Source organism: Oncorhynchus mykiss, chromosome 17 (assembly GCF_013265735.2).
Source record: "Oncorhynchus mykiss isolate Arlee chromosome 17, USDA_OmykA_1.1, whole genome shotgun sequence".
NCBI lineage: Eukaryota > Metazoa > Chordata > Actinopteri > Salmoniformes > Salmonidae > Oncorhynchus > Oncorhynchus mykiss.
In genome coordinates this window covers 22,266,416-22,291,635 of record NC_048581.1, presented here as the reverse complement: position 1 = coordinate 22,291,635, position 25,220 = coordinate 22,266,416, and the positions used below count along the sequence as shown (strand labels likewise).

Below are 25,220 nucleotides of genomic sequence, written 5' to 3'. Positions count from 1 at the left end.
TAGGATATTGTCTTAAACCAGGGGTGTCAAACTCGTTCCATGGAGGGCCTAGTGTCTGCTGATTTTTGGGTTTTCCTTTCAATTAAGACCTAAATAACCAGGTGAGGGGAGTTCCTTACTAACCAGTGACCTTAATTCATCAATCATGTCCAAGGGTGTAGAAAAAACCTGCAGACACTTGGCCCTCCGTGGAATGAGTTTAGAAACATTTTAAACTCTTCCTCTTCTCTCCCCCTCCAGCGCTCCAACTACCTTCACAGACAGGTGCAGGCCCTGGCCTCCCAGTACCCCAACGTGAGGGTGACGCCCTGGAGGATGGCTACCATCTGGGGCGGTGCCAGCCTGCTCACCATGTACCTCCGCAGCATGGCAGACCTCATCACCATGACCGACTGGAGCTGGGACTTCTTCATCAACCTCAGCGCTGCAGACTACCCTATCAGGTGACTGGGGGGGAGGTGGCAGGGGGGTAGGGGGTGAGGGTTAGGATGATGGGGGGTAGAGGCTAGCAGCATGTCAGACCTGATCACCAAGACCGACTGGAGCTGGGACTTCTTCATTAACCTCAGCGCTGCAGACTACCCTATCAGGTGAATGGGGTGGAGGTGGCAGGGGGGTAGGGGGTGAGGGTTAGGATGATGAGGGGTAGAGGCTAGCAGCATGTCAGACCTGATCACCATGACCGACTGGAGCTGGGACTTCTTCATTAACCTCAGCGCTGCAGACTACCCCATCACGTGACTTGGGTGGAGGGGCAAGGTTTTCCAGATAGTTGACCTACTGTGCATTCGGAAAGTATTCAGACCCGTTGACTTCCACATTTTGTTACGTTACAGCCTTATTCTATATAAGGTCCCACAGTTAATAGTGCATGTCAGAGCAAAAACCAAGACATGATGTCAAAGGAATAGATGAACAGAGCAAAGTACAGAAAGATCCTTGATGAAAACCTGCTCCAGAGTGCTCAGGACCTCAGACTGGGGCCGAAGGTTCACCTTCCAACAGGACAACGACCCTAAGCACACAGCCAAGACAATGCAGGAGTGGCTTCAGTACAAGTCTCTGAATGTCCTTGAGTGGCCCAGCCAGAGCCCAGACTTGAACCCAATTGAACATCTCTGGAGAGACCTGAAAATAGCTGTGCAGCGACGCTCCCCATCCAGCCGGACAGAGAGGATCTGCAGATCTGTGCCAAGCTTGTAGTGTCATAACCAAGAAGACATGAATCTGTAACCGCTGACAAATGTGCTACAACAAAGTACTGAGTAAAGGGTCTGAATACATTTGCAAAAATGTCTAAAAACCTGTTTTTGCTTTTTCATTATGGGGTATTGTGTGTAGGGGAAAAATGAGGGGAGGGGAAAAATGTAATCCTTTTATAGACAGGTGTGTGTCTTTCTAAATCATGTCCAATGAAGTTGTAGAAACATGTCAAGGATGATCAATGGAAACAGGATGCACCTGAGCTAAATATTTAGTCTCATAACAAAAGGTCAGAATACTTTTTTTATTTGTGATAAATTAGCAAAAATGTCTAAACCTGTTTTTACTTCGTCATGATGTGGTATTGTGTGTAGACTGATGCTGACATTTTTATTTATTTAATCCATTTTAGAATAAGGCTGTAATGTAACAAAATGTGGAAAAAGTCAAGGGGGTCTGAATACTTTCCAAATGCTCTGTCTACGTTTAAGTACGGAAGTAGCAGCAGCTGTGTTGACAGCAAATTGGTTTTAATGGAACGTCTTGGTGTTGCAGGATGTGTTGGGCCGCTTCTCCTTCGAAGCAGTCAAGCTGGTTAGGTTTGAGTGGCCAGGAGTCAGACAGAGAAGAAATACTACGTCACATGCTCACGTCCCTGTGTGACCTGACACCAAAGGAATGCAACACTTTGAACACCAGTTTGGTCATGTTATGGGATTGATTTTTTTTTTTTAGAGATTGATAGTCCTTTGTTGTGTAATTATAATTTACAGTTCAGACACGCTTTAAAATGAGCCATTATGAAGACCAAAAGCCATCTGAATAACTACCAGACAGTAGACACACAGCTATATAAACCCATAGGCCCTCAGGGAATCCATACTGTCACATTCACTGTACAACCACTGCAGACTTACAACAAAGACCCGAGCTAAGCAACTTAAATAGATCAATCACAGTCGATCTCCGGTTCTTCTTAAGGTGATTACACATTTGTTCCCCCCAAATTCCAATCCCTCTCCTGGCTTACTTACTCAGTTGAATAGGTTACATGATTGCATGTTAATTGCCCCTAGGTCAATATATGTATTGACTTCCCAACAGGTGGGGGGGGTGGCACCGCCCCAGATGGTAGCCATGCTCCAGGTGGTTGGGAGGGAGGCCAGAGCCTGCACCTGTCTGTGGAGGTAGTTGGAATGCTGGAGGGCAAGAGAAGAAGAAGAGTTTAAAACTCATTCCACCGAGGAACGAGTGTCACACATACACAACATTGTGAACCTCAAGGTCATTAGTCCCTCATAGACTTCGATCACATACTTTCCCCAGATGGCCACCAGTTGCAGTAATCACCATTGTGAAAAAGGAAACTGGACCTTGTGTGTCCAACACTTGGATCTAAGATGGAAGGTATAAAGAAAGAGGTGGTTGCCCTGTGTTGTTTTATAGTCCAACACGTGTGGTTGGTTTATATACACGGTTTGTATACACAGGCTCAGGAGACACCCCTGTTTGTATTCACCCTGTCAGGGAAATGTTCAGGGAAATATTTATGTTTCTGAAAGAGTTTACTTTTAATCTGTTGCCATGTAGATACAGTATGTGCTTGTCGTAGATATTATGGGATAGTGTGAAAACGGTGAGAATAGTTCTGATTTTGATGCTCGATCATAAAAGTGACAGTGTCTGTCTCTGTCTATGGGCGCTCAAGTGTGTGTGTGTGCGTGTGTGTGCGTGTGTACGTGTGTGTGTGCGTGCGTGCGTGTGCGCGTGTGCGCATAATGCCTTGTGTATGCCTGTGTTTGCATAATGTGGGTGTATGCTTGCGCCTGCCACTGTGTGAGTGGAAGTGTTTGTGGTGTGCTGGTGAGTCGTTTCTTTCTTCCTGTCTGTCTCCTCTTCTTCTCTTCATTTGCATGGTGGTGATGTGGTGGAGGAAAGGGCTGACACTGGAGGTTTTTATAGGCCCATCAGGAGAGAGATGGAGAGGGAGTGATAGAAGAGACAGAAGAGAAAGGGGAAAGAGAGGGGTTACATGTTGGCGTAGCAGACAGTAATATCTTCGCTTAGCAAGTGCTTTTTTTGGACCACTTCTTGGATTTGACTCAAGTTTCCTCATTTAGACCATATTTACATACATTAACCCACAACACTCTGGTCATCAATGCACTCCCTCAATCCACTCCTGCTCACCTACAGGGCCGTACAGTGATACAATCAAAAATAAGAACACTCTGTGACAGATTATACTTGCCTTGGACAGCCCTCTTCAATTCAGTTCAATTCAACTGTCAAGTGAGTGTAGAATGAAGCCAACCAGTCTATGCTACAGTCATAGTACCTCTAAAAGAAAAACCAGGCTATGACCCACCCTATGGTCATCTTCTCCACTGATACTGTGTAAGGAATGAAGGGACAATCCCAACAATATGCTACAGCCATAGAGCACCAATGCTATAAGGAGTGCAGGGTTAGCCCTGATCTGCTGCTATGTTGGAATCAGTGTGTCTGTATAGGCTGAAGGCTGTAGGAGAGAAACAGGCATTATTCCCTGTCTAATTCTCTGATAATGTCCTCCCATCCGCATGGATGAGCCCGAAAGGCCCAGCCCAAATACCCTCTCCCCCTCGCCCTAGTAGTGGTGTCTGTGTGTCTGCCCGGGGGGCTGGTAATGGAGAGATGGAGGAGGGAGGGATAAGTCACTTGGTTGTTTTGTCCCAGAGTGAGGATCTCTTTCCAGGCTTTTCTCTTCAAGACAGGCTGTGTTGTCTTGCTTGTATCCTCTTTTCTAACCCCCTGGTTTAAATGGAACCTTTATTTAACTAGGCAAGTCAGTTGCAAGCCAATTGTGCTTCGCCCTATGGGACTCCCAATCACGGCCGGTTGTGATACAGCCTGGAATCGAAACAGGATGTCTGTAATGACGCCTCTACCACTGAAATGCAGTGTCTTAGAATGTTGCGCCACTCGGGAGGCCTTTACCAAAGACTGTCCAGCTGCTCTACTAAAGACTAACCAGCTGCTTTACTAAAGACTATCCAGCTGCTTTACTAAAGACTATCCAGCTGGTCTACTAAGACTATGCAGCTGCTTTACTAAAGAATATATAACTTCTTTACTAAAGACTATACAACTGCTTTACTAAATCATATATAACTTCTTTACTAAAGCATATCCAGCTGCTTTAGTAAATAATATATAACTTCTTTACTAAAGAATATCCAGCTGCTTTACTAAATAATAGATCACTTCTTTACTAAAAACTATCCAGTGGCTTTACTAAAGAATATCCAGCTGCTTTACTAAATAATAGATCACTTCTTTACTAAAAACTATCCAGTGGCTTTACTAAAGACTATCCAGCTGCTTTACGAAAGACTATCCATCTGCTTTACTAAAGAATATCCAGCTGCTATACTAAATATTATCCAGCTGCTTTACTAAAGACTATCCAGCTGTTTTACTGAAGACTATCCAGCTGTTTTACTGAAGACTATCCAGCTGCTTTACTAAAGAATATCCAGCTGCTTTACTAAATAATAGATCACTTCTTTACTAAAAACTATCCAGTGGCTTTACTAAAGAATATCCAGCTGCTTTACTAAATAATAGATAACTTCTTTACTAAAGACTATCCAGTAGCTTTACTAAAGACTATCCAGCTGCTTTACGAAAGACTATCCATCTGCTTAAATAAAGACTATCCAGCTGCTATACTAAATATTATCCAGCTGCTTTACTAAAGACTATCCAGCTGCTTTACTAAAGACTACAGCTGCTTTACTAAAGACTATCCAGCTGCTTTACTAAAGACTATCCAGCTGTTTTACTAAAGACTACCCAGCTGCTTTACTAAAGACTATCCAGCTGTTTTACTAAAGACTACCCAGCTGCTTTACTAAAGACTATCCAGCTGCTTTACTAAAGACTACCCAGCTGCTTTACTAAAGACTACCCAGCTGCTTTACTAAAGACTATCCAGCTGTTTTACTAAAGACTATCCAGCTGCTTTACTAAATAATAGATCACTTCTTTACTAAAAACTATCCAGTGGCTTTACTAAAGAATATCCAGCTGCTTTACTAAATAATAGATAACTTCTTTACTAAAGACTATCCAGTGGCTTTACTAAAGGCTATCCAGCTGCTTTACGAAAGACTATCCAGCTGCTTTACTAAAGACTATCCAGCTGCTTTACTAAAGACTACAGCTGCTTTACTAAAGACTACCCAGCTGCTTTACTAAATACTATCCAGCTGTTTTACTAAAGACTACCCAGCTGCTTTACTAAAGACTATCCAGCTGTTTTACTAAAGACTATCCAGCTGCTATACTAAATGCTATCCAGCTGCTTTACTAAAGACTATCCAGTTGTTTTACAAAATACTATCCATCTGCTTTACTAAAGACTATCCAGCTGCTTTACTAAAGACTATCCAGCTGCTTTACTAAAGACTATCCAGCTGCTTTACTAAAGGCTATCCAGTTGTTTTACAAAATACTATCCATCTGCTTTACTAAAGACTATCCAGCTGCTTTACTAAAGACTATCCAGCTGCTTTACTAAAGACTATCCAGCTGCTTTACTAAAGGCTATCCAGCTGCTTTACTAAAGAATATCCAGCTGCTATACTAAATATTATCCAGCTGCTTTACTAAAGACTATCCAGCTGTTTTACTGAAGACTATCCAGCTGTTTTACTGAAGACTATCCAGCTGCTTTACTAAAGAATATCCAGCTGCTTTACTAAATAATAGATCACTTCTTTACTAAAAACTATCCAGTGGCTTTACTAAAGAATATCCAGCTGCTTTACTAAATAATAGATAACTTCTTTACTAAAGACTATCCAGTAGCTTTACTAAAGACTATCCAGCTGCCTTACGAAAGACTATCCATCTGCTTAAATAAAGACTATCCAGCTGCTATACTAAATATTATCCAGCTGCTTTACTAAAGACTATCCAGCTGCTTTACTAAAGACTATCCAGCTGCTTTACTAAAGACTACAGCTGCTTTACTAAAGACTATCCAGCTGCTTTACTAAAGACTATCCAGCTGTTTTACTAAAGACTACCGAGCTGCTTTACTAAAGACTATCCAGCTGTTTTACTAAAGACTACCCAGCTGCTTTACTAAAGACTATCCAGCTGCTTTACTAAAGACTACCCAGCTGCTTTACTAAAGACTACCCAGCTGCTTTACTAAAGACTATCCAGCTGTTTTACTAAAGACTATCCAGCTGCTTTACTAAATAATAGATCACTTCTTTACTAAAAACTATCCAGTGGCTTTACTAAAGAATATCCAGCTGCTTTACTAAATAATAGATAACTTCTTTACTAAAGACTATCCAGTGGCTTTACTAAAGACTATCCAGCTGCTTTACGAAAGACTATCCATCTGCTTAAATAAAGACTATCCAGCTGCTATACTAAATATTATCCAGCTGCTTTACTAAAGACTATCCAGCTGCTTTACTAAAGACTATCCAGCTGCTTTACTAAAGACTACAGCTGCTTTACTAAAGACTATCCAGCTGCTTTACTAAAGACTATCCAGCTGCTTTACTAAAGACTACCCAGCTGCTTTACTAAATACTATCCAGCTGTTTTACTAAAGACTACCCAGCTGCTTTACTAAAGACTATCCAGCTGTTTTACTAAAGACTATCCAGCTGCTATACTAAATACTATCCAGCTGCTTTACTAAAGACTATCCAGTTGTTTTACAAAATACTATCCATCTGCTTTACTAAAGACTATCCAGCTGCTTTACTAAAGACTATCCAGCTGCTTTACTAAAGGCTATCCAGCTGCTTTACTAAATACTATCCAGCTGCTTTACAAAAGACTACCCAGCTACTTTACTAAAGACTATCCAGCTGCTTTACTAAAGACTATCCAGCTGCTTTACTAAAGACTATCCAGCTGCTTTACTAAAGACTATCCAGCTGTTTTACTAAAGACTATCCAGCTGCTTTACTAAAGAATATCCAGCTGCTTTACTAAATAATAGATCACTTCTTTACTAAAAACTATCCAGTGGCTTTACTAAAGAATATCCAGCTGCTTTACTAAATAATAGATAACTTCTTTACTAAAGACTATCCAGTGGCTTTACTAAAGGCTATCCAGCTGCTTTACGAAAGACTATCAAGCTGCTTTACTAAAGACTATCCAGCTGCTTTACTAAAGACTACAGCTGCTTTACTAAAGACTACCCAGCTGCTTTACTAAATACTATCCAGCTGTTTTACTAAAGACTACCCAGCTGCTTTACTAAAGACTATCCAGCTGTTTTACTAAAGACTATCCAGCTGCTATACTAAATACTATCCAGCTGCTTTACTAAAGACTATCCAGTTGTTTTACAAAATACTATCCATCTGCTTTACTAAAGACTATCCAGCTGCTTTACTAAAGACTATCCAGCTGCTTTACTAAAGACTATCCAGCTGCTTTACTAAAGGCTATCCAGTTGTTTTACAAAATACTATCCATCTGCTTTTCTAAATACTATCCAGCTGCTTTACTAAAGACTATCCAGCTGCTTTACTAAAGACTATCCAGCTGCTTTACTAAAGGCTATCCAGCTGCTTTACTAAAGAATATCCAGCTGCTATACTAAATATTATCCAGCTGCTTTACTAAAGACTATCCAGCTGTTTTACTGAAGACTATCCAGCTGTTTTACTGAAGACTATCCAGCTGCTTTACTAAAGAATATCCAGCTGCTTTACTAAATAATAGATCACTTCTTTACTAAAAACTATCCAGTGGCTTTACTAAAGAATATCCAGCTGCTTTACTAAATAATAGATAACTTCTTTACTAAAGACTATCCAGTAGCTTTACTAAAGACTATCCAGCTGCTTTACGAAAGACTATCCATCTGCTTAAATAAAGACTATCCAGCTGCTATACTAAATATTATCCAGCTGCTTTACTAAAGACTATCCAGCTGCTTTACTAAAGACTATCCAGCTGCTTTACTAAAGACTACAGCTGCTTTACTAAAGACTATCCAGCTGCTTTACTAAAGACTATCCAGCTGTTTTACTAAAGACTACCGAGCTGCTTTACTAAAGACTATCCAGCTGTTTTACTAAAGACTACCCAGCTGCTTTACTAAAGACTATCCAGCTGCTTTACTAAAGACTACCCAGCTGCTTTACTAAAGACTACCCAGCTGCTTTACTAAAGACTATCCAGCTGTTTTACTAAAGACTATCCAGCTGCTTTACTAAATAATAGATCACTTCTTTACTAAAAACTATCCAGTGGCTTTACTAAAGAATATCCAGCTGCTTTACTAAATAATAGATAACTTCTTTACTAAAGACTATCCAGTGGCTTTACTAAAGACTATCCAGCTGCTTTACGAAAGACTATCCATCTGCTTAAATAAAGACTATCCAGCTGCTATACTAAATATTATCCAGCTGCTTTACTAAAGACTATCCAGCTGCTTTACTAAAGACTATCCAGCTGCTTTACTAAAGACTACAGCTGCTTTACTAAAGACTATCCAGCTGCTTTACTAAAGACTATCCAGCTGCTTTACTAAAGACTACCCAGCTGCTTTACTAAATACTATCCAGCTGTTTTACTAAAGACTACCCAGCTGCTTTACTAAAGACTATCCAGCTGTTTTACTAAAGACTATCCAGCTGCTATACTAAATACTATCCAGCTGCTTTACTAAAGACTATCCAGTTGTTTTACAAAATACTATCCATCTGCTTTACTAAAGACTATCCAGCTGCTTTACTAAAGACTATCCAGCTGCTTTACTAAAGGCTATCCAGCTGCTTTACTAAATACTATCCAGCTGCTTTACTAAAGACTACCCAGCTACTTTACTAAAGACTATCCAGCTGCTTTACTAAAGACTATCCAGCTGCTTTACTAAAGACTATCCAGCTGTTTTACTAAAGACTATCCAGCTGCTTTACTAAAGACTATCTAGTTGCTTTTACGAAATATTATCCATCTTCTTTACTAAAGATAATCCATCTGCTTTACTAAAGACTATCCAGCTGTTTTACTATAGACTATACAGCTGTTTTACTAAAGGCTATCCAGCTGATTTACTAAAGACTATCTGTCTGTTTATCTAAAGGCTATCCAGCTGATTTATGAACCGTATACATGTTGACAAGAATCGCTATAGGTATGTAGTATAGACTCTCTCTTGCCCTCTTTTGGTCAGTTGTAAGTTGTAACCCACCAAAAAGCATATGCACAACTTTGATTCAGAAATAACTTGTGATATGGACTTGTCAACTATTCAAGTGTGGTAAGAGCACAATAGTACAGTATAGTACAGTACATTACAGTACATTACTGTATACTACAGTATAGTACATTACAGTATAGTAGAGTACAGTACATTACAGTATATTACAGTACAGTATAGTACAGTATATTACAGTATAGTACAGTACAGTATATTACAGTATAGTACAGTATTTTACAGTATAGTATAGTACAGTACATTATAGTACAGTATAGTACAGTATATTACAGTACAGTATATTACAGTATAGCACATTACGGTATAGTACATTACAGTGTAGTGCATTACAGTATAGCACAGTACAGTATATTACAGTATAGTACAGTATATTACAGTACAGTATAGTACAGTACATTACAGTATAGTACAGTACATTACAGTATAGTACTGTATAGTACAGTATAGGTACCATACAGTATAGTACAGTAGATTACAGTATAGTACAGTAGATTACAGTAGATTACTGCATAGTACAGTATAGGTACAGTATAGGTACAGTATAGTACAGTACATTACAGTATATTACTGCATAGTACATTATAGCTACAGTATAGGTACAGTACAGCTACAGTATAGTACAGTACATTACAGTATAGTAAAGCATATTACAGTGTAGTATATGTACAGTATATTACAGTATAGTACAGTATAGTACAGTACTTTACAGTATAGTACAATACATTACAGTATATTACTGTATAGTACAGTATAGCTACAGTATTGTACAGTACATTACAGTATAGTACAGTATATTACAGTATAGTACATTATAGTACAGTACATGCACAGTATAGTACAGTATAGTAAAGTATATTTGGCTAAGAGTGTGCAATTAGGGCATATGCCAACAGGGTAGCAGGGTGTTTTTATGATGCTAGTTTAAGGGTGACTGCAAGGCTGTGATATGGGCTTGGCTGGTAATTCTGTGGTACTGGCTATGGTCGCAGTGTGTGTGAATGCCATCCAGCCAGACATATAGTGACAGAGAGACAGAGACTGCACCCTGGGGGCAGACAGTCAGTCAGCAAACCAGCCAGACCCACTGGACAGACTGTGTGACCACTCAGGCACAATGACACAACCCTGGCAAATCTATGCTGTGACCTGGATTTCCCCCGCTGTGCTATGCTCTGTGTGTGTTGTCTGTGTTTGTGTGCGTGTGTTCTGCTACACAACATCAGTGTGTGTGTGTGTGCGTGCGTATGTGTTCCACTACATCTACTAAGTAAAGCCTTGGGGCTGTGAAATTGCTCCTTCATCAGTAAATGGCATTAATATGCATCCCTTCAGCCTGCGCTAGCCCAGCTTTGTTAGGAGAGTTTAGGCTCTTTTAGAAAGGAAAACTGAGCTGTCATCTAAAGGCCCAGACAGCCTCCCCCTACCCTGCTTTACACTCTGCAGACATCTGTGTTGTTGAGAATACCTTTGACTGTGGCAATGATGGCTTGCACTGCAGAGGAGAAGCTTTTAGCCTGGCTGGGCTGCGTAGAACGGGTTTGATTCCACTGGACTGCTGTATTGTATAGTGCCTGGGGGGGGGGGGGGGGGGGGGGGGTTGGTTATTGAGCCAACTGTTAAATGGATGTTATGTTTACTGTCTTTGTACTTAGGGTTAGTCGTTTTCCTGACCAACTGTCCTGGAAAGCCCTGGGCCCTGATCATAGTGGATAGTTAAATAATACATGATCAAATGTTCCGTTAAAGCAATAGTTCACCCCAAAAACAAACTGAGCATAAAAGTGAGTGGCGGTTGTGTGAGTGAGAGTCCATGAAAATGGCTGGCATACTTAGGATTTTATAGAGAACTATCCCTTTAACAACTATCCCTTTGTATCCTTGACAACCCTTGAAAAGTGATGACAGGGAAAAGCTGTTGTATTGCCCTATTATATGGCATATGGTTTCTACCTCTCTCTCTTTGATTGGTTGGTAATTAATGGTAATTTATGGTAATTGGTAATTGATCTTCCTGGCTGTCGTTTCCACTGATTGGTTGGTTCCTAATAATCTCTTCCTGGTTGTCGTTAACAGAACCAACAGCCAGCTGGTGGCCTTCCTGTCCAAGTACAGAGACATGAACTTCATCAAGTCCCACGGCAGAGACAACGCCAGGTGAGATCTAACAAGCACACGCACTGATAAATACATACCCACAGACAGGTGCATGCACACACACACACACACTAGCATGATACAGACACATTAAAACATGTTCACTAATTCTTATTCTCATTCTCACACACCAGTGGTGGTCGGTGCCATTTAAGATGAGGGAGAACAAAAAATGTTATGAGCATGGCCTTATTTCTATTACAGCACATTGGATGACTGTCATTTATATTCTATTCACCCAGTTCAATTTAACAGGTTTATGTTACTAAAAAGTTACTATTTTTCTTTATTTTTACTATTTTCTATATTGTAGAATAATAGTGAAGACATCAAAACTATGAAATAACACATAACACAAAACAGTGTTAAACAAATCAAAATCAAGTATCAAGTAGTCTTCAAGTAGCCACCCTTTGATTTGAAGACAGCTTTGCATACTCTTGGAGAGTGAGGGACAGGTCGAGAGAGAAATTTGAGTAATCAAGGCGACAGACAGTGACACATTCAATACCGCCTTGCACATTCTTGCCTGCATCTAGCTGATCTAGTGTGTAATCATTAGTCCAACGGTTGCAAACAAGATTTTCTATTGGAGAAATTCAGGTAACATTTTTCAACAGATCACTTCCTTCTCATATCTACATGCTCTCCTCCTCTCACCTGTTCCCTTCGCTTGTGGATTTCAGTGCAACACACATCAGCTGGTAGAGACCAGGCGGAAAAACCTTTCCAAGCCAAACCTTCATATCATAACCGTTACACACAGCCTACATCGTTGTCACCATTTTAGCTAACGTCATAACATAGTCAACATAGCTACTAGAACTAACGCGTTAGTAAACCCGCTACAATCATGCAGTACAGTATACAGTCAGCAAACAGTTTAGCAGTTACACCGGCGGCCCCGGTGGCAATAAATGAATCAAACCAAAAGCTTACCTTGACTGTCAGAGTGTGCGCAACTGGTCAAAGGAAGTCAGGTGCAGGAGAGCAGAGATGACTGAACAGGCACACTTTATTCAGGCAGAGGAAAACATCCCGACACAACTGCGTCACAACACTCCGGCCCAAGGGAAAAAAGCGAATGCGCACAAATTACACAAAATGGTACAAAATACAAAACCACGGGTTACAACCATACCCCCGGTGCAAAACCAGCCTGAACTGTCACACACGAAACGAAACGAACAATACCACACACAGACATGGGGGGAACAGGTGTGCGGAAAAACAAGACAAAACAAATGGAAATTAAAGGTGGAGCGGCGATGGCTAGAAGACCGGTGACGCCGACCGTCGAACGCCGCCCGAACAAGGAGAGGGACCGACTTCGGCGGGAGTCGTGACATTGACTTTGAAAAGTTCCAGTGCTGGATAGCCATAGCCAGCTGGCTAACATGACATCCCTCTCTGTTTGAGCCAGGTGTTTGAGTAGGCTAAACTAGCTAGCTGCATTCGCTAGCTAAGTATGTGAAAGTGAAAGTGAAAAAAACAATGAAATATAGCTAGCTCTCTCTCTGTCTTTTGCTTCTCCTTCATTTTTGAAGAAATCCATTTGTTCAAAACTGTTCAAATATTGTCTTTCTCTCTTTGACTCAACTACTCACCAGATTTTATGCACTGCAGTGCTAGTTAGCTGTAGCCTATGCATTCAGTACTAGATTCATTCTCTGATCCTTTAAATGAGTGGACAACATATCAGTTCATTCTGCAAGAGCTATGATAAGTTGGAGGACGTCCTCCGGAAGTTGTCATAAGTAATGTGTCTATAAAATGGGGTGAGAACCATGAGCCTCCTAGGTTTTGTATTGAAGTCAATGTACCAAGAGGAGGACGGAAGCTAGCTGTCCTCCGGCTACACCATGGTGCTATCCTACAGAGTGCTGTTGAGGCTACTGTAAACCTTCATTGCAATACAGTGTGTTTTAATAAATTATTTGGTGACGTGAATATATTTAGTATAGTTTATCTTTAAAGGATCACTTTTAATATTTCACTATTTTAAAAAAATGAAATTCACTGAGGAGGATGTTCCCCCTTTCCTCCTCTGATGAGCCTCCACTGTCACACACACACACGCACACACACACACACACACCTTCCTTGCCCCAGCTCGGTGACTGAGTCATAATCCAATTAGGCTCCATCTGTAGCTTTATTAATTAACCTTCCCTTGTTGCCGTTGCGAGGTGCTGCCTGCCAGCCCTGCCCCTGCCCCGCTCCATGCCCTATCACGCTACTAAATTAGATGCCAATCACTGGTACACACACACACACACACACACATACTGACACCAATCACAATCTGGCTGCCTGTCGTGCTCTGCCATGGTGTGTGTGTCTGTGTGTGTGCGTGTGTGTGTGTGTGTGTGTGTGTCTGTGTGTGTGCGTGTGTGTGTCTGTGTGTGTGTGTGTGTGTGTGTGTGTGCCAGGAGTTAGACAGGCTTGACTGAATAAAACCACTACTGGCATGAGATAGGATGGATAGTGGATTAATTAAGGTTGATCCTATATACAGTGGCAAGAAAAAGTATGTGAACTCTTTATAATTATCTGGATTTCTGCATAAATTGGTCATAAAATTTGATCTGATCTTCATCTAGGTCACAACAATAGACAAACACAGTCTGCTTAAACTAATAACACACAAACAATTATATGTTTTCATGTCTTTATTGAACACACCGTGTAAACATTCACAGTGCAGGGTGGGAAAAGTATGTGAACCCTTGGATTTAGTAACTAGTTGACCCTCCTTTGGCAGCAATAAACTCAACCAAACTTTTTCTGTAGTTGCGGATCAGACCTGCACAACGGTCAGGGGGAATTTTGGACCATTCCTCTTTGCACAACTGTTTCAGTTCAACAATATTCTTGGGATGTCTAGTGTGAACCGCTCTCTTGATGTCATGCCACAGCATCTCAATGGGGTTGAGGTCAGGACTCTGACTGGGCCACTCCAGAAGGCTTATGTTCTTCTGTTGAAGCCATTCTGTTGTTGATTTACTTCTGTGTTTTGAGTCGATGTCCTGTTGCATCACCCAACTTCTGTTGAGCTTCAATTGGCGGGCAGACAGCCTAACATTCTCCTGCAAAATGTCTTGATAAACTTGGGAATTCATTTTTCCGTCGATGATAGCAAGCTGTCCAGGCCCTGAGGCAGCAAAGCAGCCCCAAACCATGATGCTCCCTCTACTATACTTTACAGTTTGGATTTTGGTTTTGATGTTGGTGTGCTGTGCATTTTTCCTCCACACATAGTGTTGTGTGTTCCTTCCAAACAACTCAACTGTAGTTTCATCTGTCCACAGAATATTTAGCCTGTGGAACATCCAGGTGCACTTTTGCGAACTTCAGACGTGCAGCAGTGTTTTTTTGGACAGCAGTGGCTTCTTCCCTGGTGTCCTCCCATGCACACCTTCTAGTTTAGTGTTTTATGTATCGTAGACTCGTCAACAGAGATGTTAGCATGTTCCAGAGATTTCCGTAAGTCTTTAGCTGACACTCTAGGATTCTTCTTAACCTCATTGAGCATTCTGCTCTGTGCTCTTGCAGTCATCTTTGCAGGATGGACACTCCTAGGGAGAGTAGCAACAGTGCAGAACTTTCTCCATTTATAGACAGTTTGCCTTACCGTGGACTGATGAACATCAAGGCTTTTAGAGATACTTTTGTAACTCTTTCCAGCTTTATGCAAGTCAACCATTCTTAATCATAGGTCTTCTGAGATCTCTTTTGTTTGAGGCATGGTTCACATCAGGCAATGCTTCTGTGAATAGCAAACTCACATTTTGCGAGTGTTTTTTATAGGGAAAGGCAGCTCTAACCAACATCTCTAATCTCGTCTCATTGATTGGACTCCAGGTTAGCTGACTCCTGACTCCAATTAGCTTTTGGGGAAGTCATTAGCCTATGGGGTTCACATACTTTTTCCAATGTTTATTATGTATTCAATATAGACAAGAAAAATACATGAAAAATACATGAATTGGTGTGTTATTAGTTTAAGCACGCTATGTGTGTCTATTGTTGTGACTTAGATGAAGATCAGATTAAATTTGATGACCAATTTATGCAGAAATCCAGATAATTCCATACCTTTTCTTCCCACACTTTTCCTTCCCACTGTAACTGTTTCTATAGGAATCATATAGGAAGTGTGTTTCTGTGGTGGATAGCAGCTGGCTTTAAGACCTTCAAGGACTTAGGGAAACAGTCTGTTTGACCTGAACTTGACACCTACTGCAACACTTGGTGCTTCACATGAGCCACACGTTGTTAGTGTGTGAGGGACACATGTATAGGATGTTATTCTCTCCCTATGCTCTCTCAAAGCTACTAGCAGGGTATACTGAGTCTATACCGTGAAGGGAAATTGGTGAACATCGAACATACAATCATTTTTTTCCAAGCAGAACGTGTAGTAACCACTAGGCTATATGGAACCTTGTTTGTAAATGTTGATAAACATGTCACCACAGATATGTTTTGTTCAGTTTGTATTCATTTCTGTAAACAGCAGCAGTGAGAGATTCCCCCCCAAAATGTTGCCCTTGCTTTCTCCCAGTCTCTGGAAAAAGAGGTTCCTCAAGAGACCGTCTGGTTAAATAAAGGACAAATTAAGCAAAAATAAGTGTATATAGTTGAGTGTGACATAAGTTTATATAAGTCAAATCAAGTTAGTGGTTTTGTGTAAAAGAAACCAACTCAACCATGTTTGTGTGGTTGTGTGTTTGTGGTCGCTATAGGTTTAACCATGTTTGTGTGGTTGTGTGTTTGTGGTCGCTATAGGTTTAAGCATGTTTGTGTGTTTTTGGTCAACCAGGTTTATCCGCAAACAGGGGCTGGACCGACTTTTCTTTGAGTGCGACACCCACATGTGGCGACTTGGCGACCGCAAAATCCCAGAAGGCATTTCTGTGGACGGCGGTTCTGATTGGTTCCTGCTCAATCGTCCATTCGTGGAGTACGTTATAAACTCCCAAGACGACCTGGTCACCAACATGAAGCGCTTCTATACCTACACACTGCTGCCCGCCGAGGTAAGACCACAGTATGCACACAAAAACACACACGCACATACAACTATATACTTCTGCTTGCTGAGGTATACACCTAGACACACACCTAGACACAGCAGTCCAAAGGACACTCACTACGTAAGGGCTTGGAGCAGATGGTTTGAGGAACAGGAGATGTTTGTGGTTAAGTGTTCCAGGTGTCCACGTCATCCTTCATTCTCCTCTCCTCCACCTACACTACACTTCACCCACTCTCTCGTTTCTTCTCTCTCTCTCTCTCCTCAGTCGTTCTTCCATACGGTACTGGAGAACAGCGCTCACTGTGAGAGCATGGTGGACAACAACCTGCGCATCACGAACTGGAACAGGAAGCTGGGCTGTAAGTGTCAGTACAAACACATAGTGGACTGGTGCGGCTGCTCCCCCAACGACTTTAAACCTGCCGACTTCCACCGCTTCCAGGTGAGACATGGTATCACACACACACACACACACACACACACTTTTCTCTCTCTCTCTCAAACACACACATTTGAATACATCCAAAGTCATAGTGCTGACCGAACTAGTCTCTATGCCAGCTTGCTGCCCTCTGCCTAGTCTACTGTCTGACCCTGTTGGCTGCCAACCCTAATGCCAACCCTGACTCTGGCTCTCCCTTGGAATTCTGGCAAGACTGGAGCACACTGACAGTATTATTACAGTATAAAATGCCTAGGAACAGTGTGTGTGTGTGTGTGTGTGTGTGTGTGTGTGTGTGTGTGTGTGTGTGTGTGTGTGTGATTCATTACAGTATACAGAACACACTGGGCACAGTGCTGACCTCCTACCAGTCAGTCCACTGTATTAATAGGACTTAATTAATAACCCATCGAGTGTGGGTTTTCCACGCTCAGTAGGCTCTAGTATAGACTGACAGAGAGGCTATATTTAGGCTAGAAGCTGCTCATGATTCAGAATTTACTGAGGAGGACTGTGTAGTGTCTAGTACCGGACACGTATCTAGTTCTATCTGTGGTGAAGGAGTGGGTGTCTAGTGTCCCTACTAATGATGATGTGTGGAGGAGTCCTCTTAATAAGTCTGTGGGGGTGTTGTGTTGCTTCGGTGGAGAAACGGACAGATCTGTGAGAAGGAGAAAAAAAAGAGGAGAGAAAGACAGGGCGGAGGAGATGAGGTGGAGAAGGTCTCCCGTGTTACAGACAACAGAGAGAACCTTTCATAACTAGACCCTGGACCTCGACCGACATCTTTCCACCCTCTGATTTCTCTCACCTGATGAACTGTTCCTTGTGAAAGTTGGGTTAATAAATCGTGTGAGGGGGCGTGAGAACCACCGCCAAGTTCCACAGTTGCTGCCCTGGTGCGAGAATGCCACCGGTTGCCAGATAAGCAACGGGTTGCCAGGTCTGGGCCCTATGGGCCGCCATTATCTCTCACACTAGGAATTTACAGCAAGGTGCGCAGTGCGGGAGGAGATGAGGGTAAATAGTTTCCCCTCCCTGTCTGAGGTGTATGGAACTGAAAGGACTGGCTGTGTGTCTGCCAAGCAGCGGAGGCTGCTGAGAGAGTTCTCATGAGCTACTGTCAACCACAGCAAGAAGCAAGGGATGGAGATATAGAGGAAGAGAGGAGAAGGAGGGAAAGCGGGAGATTGAGGGAGCAGGGCAACATGTTCATGAGCTACTGTCAACCATTGCCCGCATCAGCATGAAGTAGGGGATGGGGAGAGAGGGATATAGATGAAGAGTGTGTGTGAGCGAGATGGAGAAGGATGGAGAGAGACAAGAAAAAAGAGAGAGGGATGTAGAGAGAGATGAAGAGAGAGGGGTGGAGAGAGAGATGTGGAGAGAGAGATGAAGAGAGAGGGATGGAGAGAGAGATGAAGAGAGAGGGATGGAGAGAGAGATGAAGAGAGAGGGGTGGAGAGAGAGATAAAGAGAGAGGGATGAGAGAGAGATGAAGAGGGAGGGAGAGAGATGGGTGGAGAGAGAGATGAAGAGAGAGGGATGGAGAGAGAGATGAAGAGAAAGGGGTGGAGAGAGAGATGAAGAGAAAGGGGTGGAGCGAGAGATAAAGAGAGAGGGATGGAGAGAGAGATGAAGAGAGAGGGATGGAGAGAGAGGGAGGGAGAGAGATGGGTGGAGAGAGAGATGAAGAGAGAGGGATGGAGAGAGAGATGAAGAGAGAGAGATGAAGAGAGAGGGGTGGAGAGAGAGGGGTGGAGAGAGATGATGAGAGGGATGGAGAGAGAGATGAAGAGAGATGGGTGGAGAGAGAGGGCGGAGAGAGAGATGAAGAGAGAGGGGTGGAGAGAGATAAAGAGAGAGGGTGGAGAGAGAGGGGTGGAGAGAGATGAACAGAGAGGGATGGATAGAGAGGGGTGGAGAGAGATGAAGAGAGAGGGATGGAGAGAGAGATGAAGAGAGAGGGATGGAGAGAGATGAAGAGAGAGGGGTGGAGAGAGATAAAGAGGGAGGGGTGGAGAGAGAGGGATGGAGAGAGAGGGGTGGAGAGAGATGAAGAGAGAGGGGTGGAGAGAGAGATAAAGAGAGAGGGGTGGAGAGAGAGATGAAGCGAGAGAGATGAAGAGAGAGGGATGGAGAGAGAGGGGTGGAGAGAGATGAAGAGAGAGGGATGGAGAGAGAGATGAAGAGAGAGGGATGGAGAGAGAGGGGTGGAGAGAGAGATGAAGAGAGAAGGATGGAGAGAGAGATGAAGAGAGAGGGATGGAGAGAGAGATGAAGAGAGAGGGATGGAGAGAGATGAAGAGAGAGGGATGGAGAGAAAGATGAAGAGAGAGAGAGATGGAGAGAGAGGGGTGGAGAGAGAGATGAAGAGAGAGGGATGGAGAGAGAGGGAAGGAGAGAGATGAAGAGAGGGATGGAGAGAGAGATGAAGAGAGATGAAGAGAGAAGGATGGAGAGAGAGATGAAGAGAGAGGGATGGAGAGAGCGATGAAGAGAGAGGGGTGGAGAGAGAGGTGAAGAGAGAGGGATGGAGAGAGAGATGGAAGGACTGAGAGAGGGACACGGAGGGGCAGAGAGGCAGACGAGAGATAAAGGAAGACAGAGAGACAGAGACAAACGGAGAGAGAGAATACTATTAATCATATCCAAGTACCCGAGAGGGGGGGGGTGTTAAGATTATAATTTTTTTGCTGAACAAGCTCTATTTTTTTCTATTCTAATGCTAGATTGTATTTTCAACCAGCAACTGTCAGGAAATAACACTGATATAAATAACATAGAATCATTTTGCCTTCACTGAGCCTTTAAAGAATCCAGCAAGTCTGCTGACTTCCACAGGCTACCAGCTTCCTTTTAAGAGGCACTTTTAAGAGGCATTTTCTCAGCTGTCTGTAGTACAGGTATTATTGAAGAATGAAGCAGGTGTTAAACATGAGCTTTGCTACACAGGAAGCACCATTGTCCATTGTCAAAACTTTGATTCAATCAATAGAACTACTGTATATCTAATCATTTTGAAAAGACCATATAAAAATACAATTTAAAAATACCATATAAAAAATACTATATAAAAATACCATTTAAAATACTATTTAAAAATAGCATATGTATCAATATCTTTTAAAACGATTGAATCCGTTTTCTTTTATCATATTTTGGACCAGTGTGAGACTCTCTCTCTACTAACCTACCTATTGTTCCTGTACGTACCGCGAGACCATTCTATCCAGGCGCCACCAACCTGTAGTGGAAAGACATTTGACTGCAACCACAGAACACACACCCAAGTACCAGAGAGGCGGGCGGGGCAGACAGCAGACTGTCAAACCAGCGGGGTTTCCCTGTCATCGCTCACTTCGTGACTGACAGGCGCCTGTCCTATCAGTAGATGGCTAGAGGATGCATATCGTTCATTCTAGCGGGAGAGGGGTCGGCAGACTTTTGTCTGACTAGCGAATTGAAAATTAATTTAAGTGGAAAAAGTACCTGGCTGAAAATGACTGTAATTGGCTGTATAGCCGACAGCCGGCGCTAGTGGAAAACACTGCACACACCATCTTCTAGAGAAAACTAATTTACAAACGCCAATTAGCCATTGTTGACATCAGCACTTATGAGCCTTCATTCATTTTTTCCCACCTCCTTCCAGTTGTCATTTATAGTCCCGTCTCCAGTCCCTTTCCATTTCAGTAAGTGCCTCCCACAGCCATTCAAAGCCATTTCAGTAAGTGCCTCCCACAGCCATTCAAAGCCATTTCAGTAAGCGCTCCCACAGCCATTCAAAGCCATTTCAGTGGGCCATAAGCAAAGTAGCGAAATGCCTCTTAAAGTGTGGACGTGACACTCCTTTTCTAGCGAGAAAATTGATGCATCCGATCACCCACACAAACTTACAGGCACACTCACCCACACGCTCTGACACTCCCACACACACACACACACACACACACACACACACACATTCTCTCTCTCACAAACACACACACGCTTCCTCTAGCGAGGAACAACAATGTGATGCATCTAAAATGTTAATCCCAAAACCCTCCTTAACAACAAGGCCCTAGTAGCACAGATAGAGAGAGTTGTTTTGGAGAGAACTCAGACTGACTTCTGGGTGTTTTATGTCTGTTGTCATGGAGATCAGCAAGCGGCGGATAGAGAGAGAGAGACAGAGACAGGGATTGGAGAGAGAGAGAGAGAGAGATGGGGGAGAGAGATAAAGGTAAGATTCCCTGGTGTTTCAGGAAGTACAAAGGAAACAGGAAGTCTTCTTCTGTGGTTTTGTCTTGTGTTTGAAAGAAACAGCCAGCTCTGGTAGCTGACAGGGGGAAAGACGCAACCCTGAACTTAATAAATGTGCAGGTGAGAGAGAGAGAGAGAGAGAGAGAGAGAGAGAGAGAAAACGTGGGTACTGAGACAGTTTACCAGATATGACGTGGCAGTGTATCTGCTCGTTGTCTTCTGTATGTGGGAGAGAATATTAAATCAAAGATGCCCCTCGCACATACACATGTACACACTCTTTCTCTTTCTCTCTCATTCTCTCTCTCTTTCTCTCTCTTTCTCTCTCCTCTCTCTCTCTCTCTCTCTCTCATTCTCTTTCTCTCCTCTCCTCTCTCTCTCTCTCTCTTAGTCTCTCTCTTTCTCTCCTCTCTCTCTCTCTTTCTCTCGCTCTCGCTTTCTCTCCCCTCTCCTCTCTCTCTCATTCTCTCTCTTTCTCTCCTCTCTCTCTCTCTCCTCTCTCTCTCTCTCATTCTCTCTCTTTCTCTCCTCTCTCTCTCTCTCTCTCTCTCTCACACACAACCTCCCACTCACTTCCACTCCATCTCCCATTCTGCAGTCGTTCCCAGCAAGCCACCATTTCTATAATCTTCTCTATGTTTTTCTCTCCCCTCCTATCCTACTCCCTCCATTTCCTCACAGCAAACGTCCCGTCCTACGTTCTTCGCCAGGAAGTTTGAAGCCAGTGTTAACCAGGAGATAGTGAACCAACTGGATGGCTACCTGTTTGGACCCATGCCCCAGGGGACCCCTGGCCTCCAGGCCTACTGGGAGAGTGCGTTTGACGAGGCGGATGGGGTCGCAACCCTGAGCGACACACAGCTCACACTCTACCATGCGTTTGCTCGTATGGGCTTGGCCAGGGCGGCAGCATCGCTGCAAGGAGATCCTAAGGATGACAGCTGCAGGTTAGTAAAGCAGTTCAGGTCACACACTGAACACATGTACACACAGTGGTGTAAAGTACTTAAGTAAAAATACTTCAGTAGTTCTTATGGGTATCTGTACTTTACTTTACTATTCATATTTTTGACTACTTTTACTTCATTACATTCCTAAAGAAAATGTTCTCTTGATAAGTGATCACACGTCAACACTATCCGTAGGGGATCACGCGTCAACACTATCCGTACGGCATCACACGTCAACACTATCCGTACGGCATCACGCGTCAACACTATCTGTACGGCATCACGCGTCAACACTATCCGTACGGGATCACGCATCAACACTATCCGTACGGCATCACACGTCAACACTATCCGTACGGCATCACGCGTCAACACTATCCGTACGGCATCACGCGTCAACACTATCCGTACGGCATCACGCGCCAACACTATCCGTACGGGATCACGCGTCAACACTATCCGTACGGCATCACGCGTCAACACTATCCGTACGGCATCACGCGTCAACACTATCCGTACGGCATCACGCGTCAACACTATCCGTACGGCATCACGCGTCAACACTATCCGTACGGCATCACGCGTCAACACTATCCGTACGGCATCACGCTTCAACACTATCCGTACGGCATCACGCGTCAACACTATCCGTACGGCATCACGCGTCAACACTATCCGTACGGCATCACGCGTCAACACTATCCGTACGGCATCACGCGTCAACACTATTCGTACGGCATCACACGTCAACACTATCCGTACGGCATCACGCGTCAACACTATCCGTACGGGATCACGCGCCAACACTATCCGTACGGCATCACGCGTCAACACTATCCGTACGGCATCACACGTCAACACTATCCGTACGGCATCACGCGTCAACACTATCCGTACGGGATCACGCGCCAACACTATCCGTACGGGATCACGCATCAACACTATCCGTACGGCATCACGCGTCAACACTATCCGTAGGTCATCACGCGTCAACACTATCCGTACGGCATCACACCTCAACACTATCCGTAGGGCATCACGCGTCAACACTATCCGTACGGGATTACGCATCAACACTATCCGTACGGCATCACACGTCAACACTATCCGTACGGCATCACGCGTCAACACTATCCTTACGGCATCACGCGTCAACACTATCCGTACGGTATCACGCGTCAACACTATCCGTACGGCATCACGCGTCAACACTATCCGTACGGCATCACACGTCAACACTATCCGTACGGCATCACACCTCAACACTATCCGTACTGCATCACGCGTCAACACTATCCGTACGGCATCACGCGTCAACACTATCCGTACGGCATCACGCGTCAACACTATCCGTACGGGATCACGCGTCAACACTATCCGTACGGGATCACGCTTCAACACTATCCGTACGGCATCACGCGTCAACACTATCCGTACGGCATCACGCGTCAACACTATCCGTACGGCATCACACGTCAACACTATCCGTACGCCATCACACGTCAACACTATCCGTACGGCATCACGCGTCAACACTATCCGTACGGCATCACGCGTCAACACTATCCGTACGGCATCACGCGCCAACACTATCCGTACGGGATCACGCGTCAACACTATCCGTACTGCATCACGCGTCAACACTATCCGTACGGCATCACGCGTCAACACTATCCGTACGGCATCACGCGTCAACACTATCCGTACGGCATCACGCTTCAACACTATCCGTACGGCATCACGCGTCAACACTATCCGTACGGCATCACGCGTCAACACTATCCGTACGGCATCACGCGTCAACACTATCCGTACGCCATCACGCGTCAACACTATCCGTACGGCATCACACGTCAACACTATCCGTACGGCATCACACGTCAACACTATCCGTACGGGATCACGCGTCAACACTATCCGTACGGGATCACGCATCAACACTATCCGTACGGCATCACGCGTCAACACTATCCGTACGGCATCACGCGTCAACACTATCCGTACGGCATCACGCTTCAACACTATCCGTACGGCATCACGCGTCAACACTATCCGTACGGCATCACGCGTCAACACTATCCGTACGGCATCACGCGTCAACACTATCCGTACGGCATCACGCGTCAACACTATCCGTACGGCATCACACGTCAACACTATCCGTACGGCATCACACGTCAACACTATCCGTACGGGATCACGCGTCAACACTATCCGTACGGGATCACGCATCAACACTATCCGTACGGCATCACGCGTCAACACTATCCGTAGGTCATCACGCGTCAACACTATCCGTACGGCATCACACCTCAACACTATCCGTAGGGCATCACGCGTCAACAGTATCCGTACGGGATTACGCATCAACACTATCCGTACGGCATCACGCGTCAACACTATCCGTACGGCATCACACGTCAACACTATCCGTACGGCATCACACGTCAACACTATCCATACGGTATCACACGTCAACACTATCCGTACGGCATCACGCGCCAACACTATCCGTACGGGATCACGCGTCAACACTATCCGTACGGCATCACGCGTCAACACTATCCGTACGGCATCACACGTCAACACTATCCGTACGGGATCACGCGTCAACACTATCCGTACGGGATCACGCATCAACACTATCCGTACGGCATCACGCGTCAACACTATCCGTAGGTCATCACGCGTCAACACTATCCGTACGGCATCACACCTCAACACTATCCGTAGGGCATCACGCGTCAACACTATCCGTACGGGATTACGCATCAACACTATCCGTACGGGATCACACGTCAACACTATCCGTACGGCATCACGCGTCAACACTATCCGTACGGCATCACGTGTCAACACTATCCGTACGGTATCACGCGTCAACACTATCCGTACGGCATCACGCGTCAACACTATCCGTACGGG

The 25,220-nt window shown here is 44.0% G+C and overlaps 1 protein-coding gene across 1 annotated transcript in view; it reads left to right on the top strand.

Moving 5' to 3' along the window:
• Window positions 1–25,220, top strand: part of LOC110495107 (xylosyltransferase 1) — a 115,556-nt gene that overhangs the window by 68,013 nt on the left and 22,323 nt on the right. The window contains exons 4-8 of the mRNA XM_036949407.1: window positions 241–443; window positions 11,534–11,614; window positions 16,440–16,656; window positions 16,921–17,097; window positions 22,027–22,292. Coding sequence (XP_036805302.1) covers window positions 241–443; window positions 11,534–11,614; window positions 16,440–16,656; window positions 16,921–17,097; window positions 22,027–22,292 — 944 coding nt within the window. The remainder of the gene's footprint in view (window positions 1–240; window positions 444–11,533; window positions 11,615–16,439; window positions 16,657–16,920; window positions 17,098–22,026; window positions 22,293–25,220) is intronic.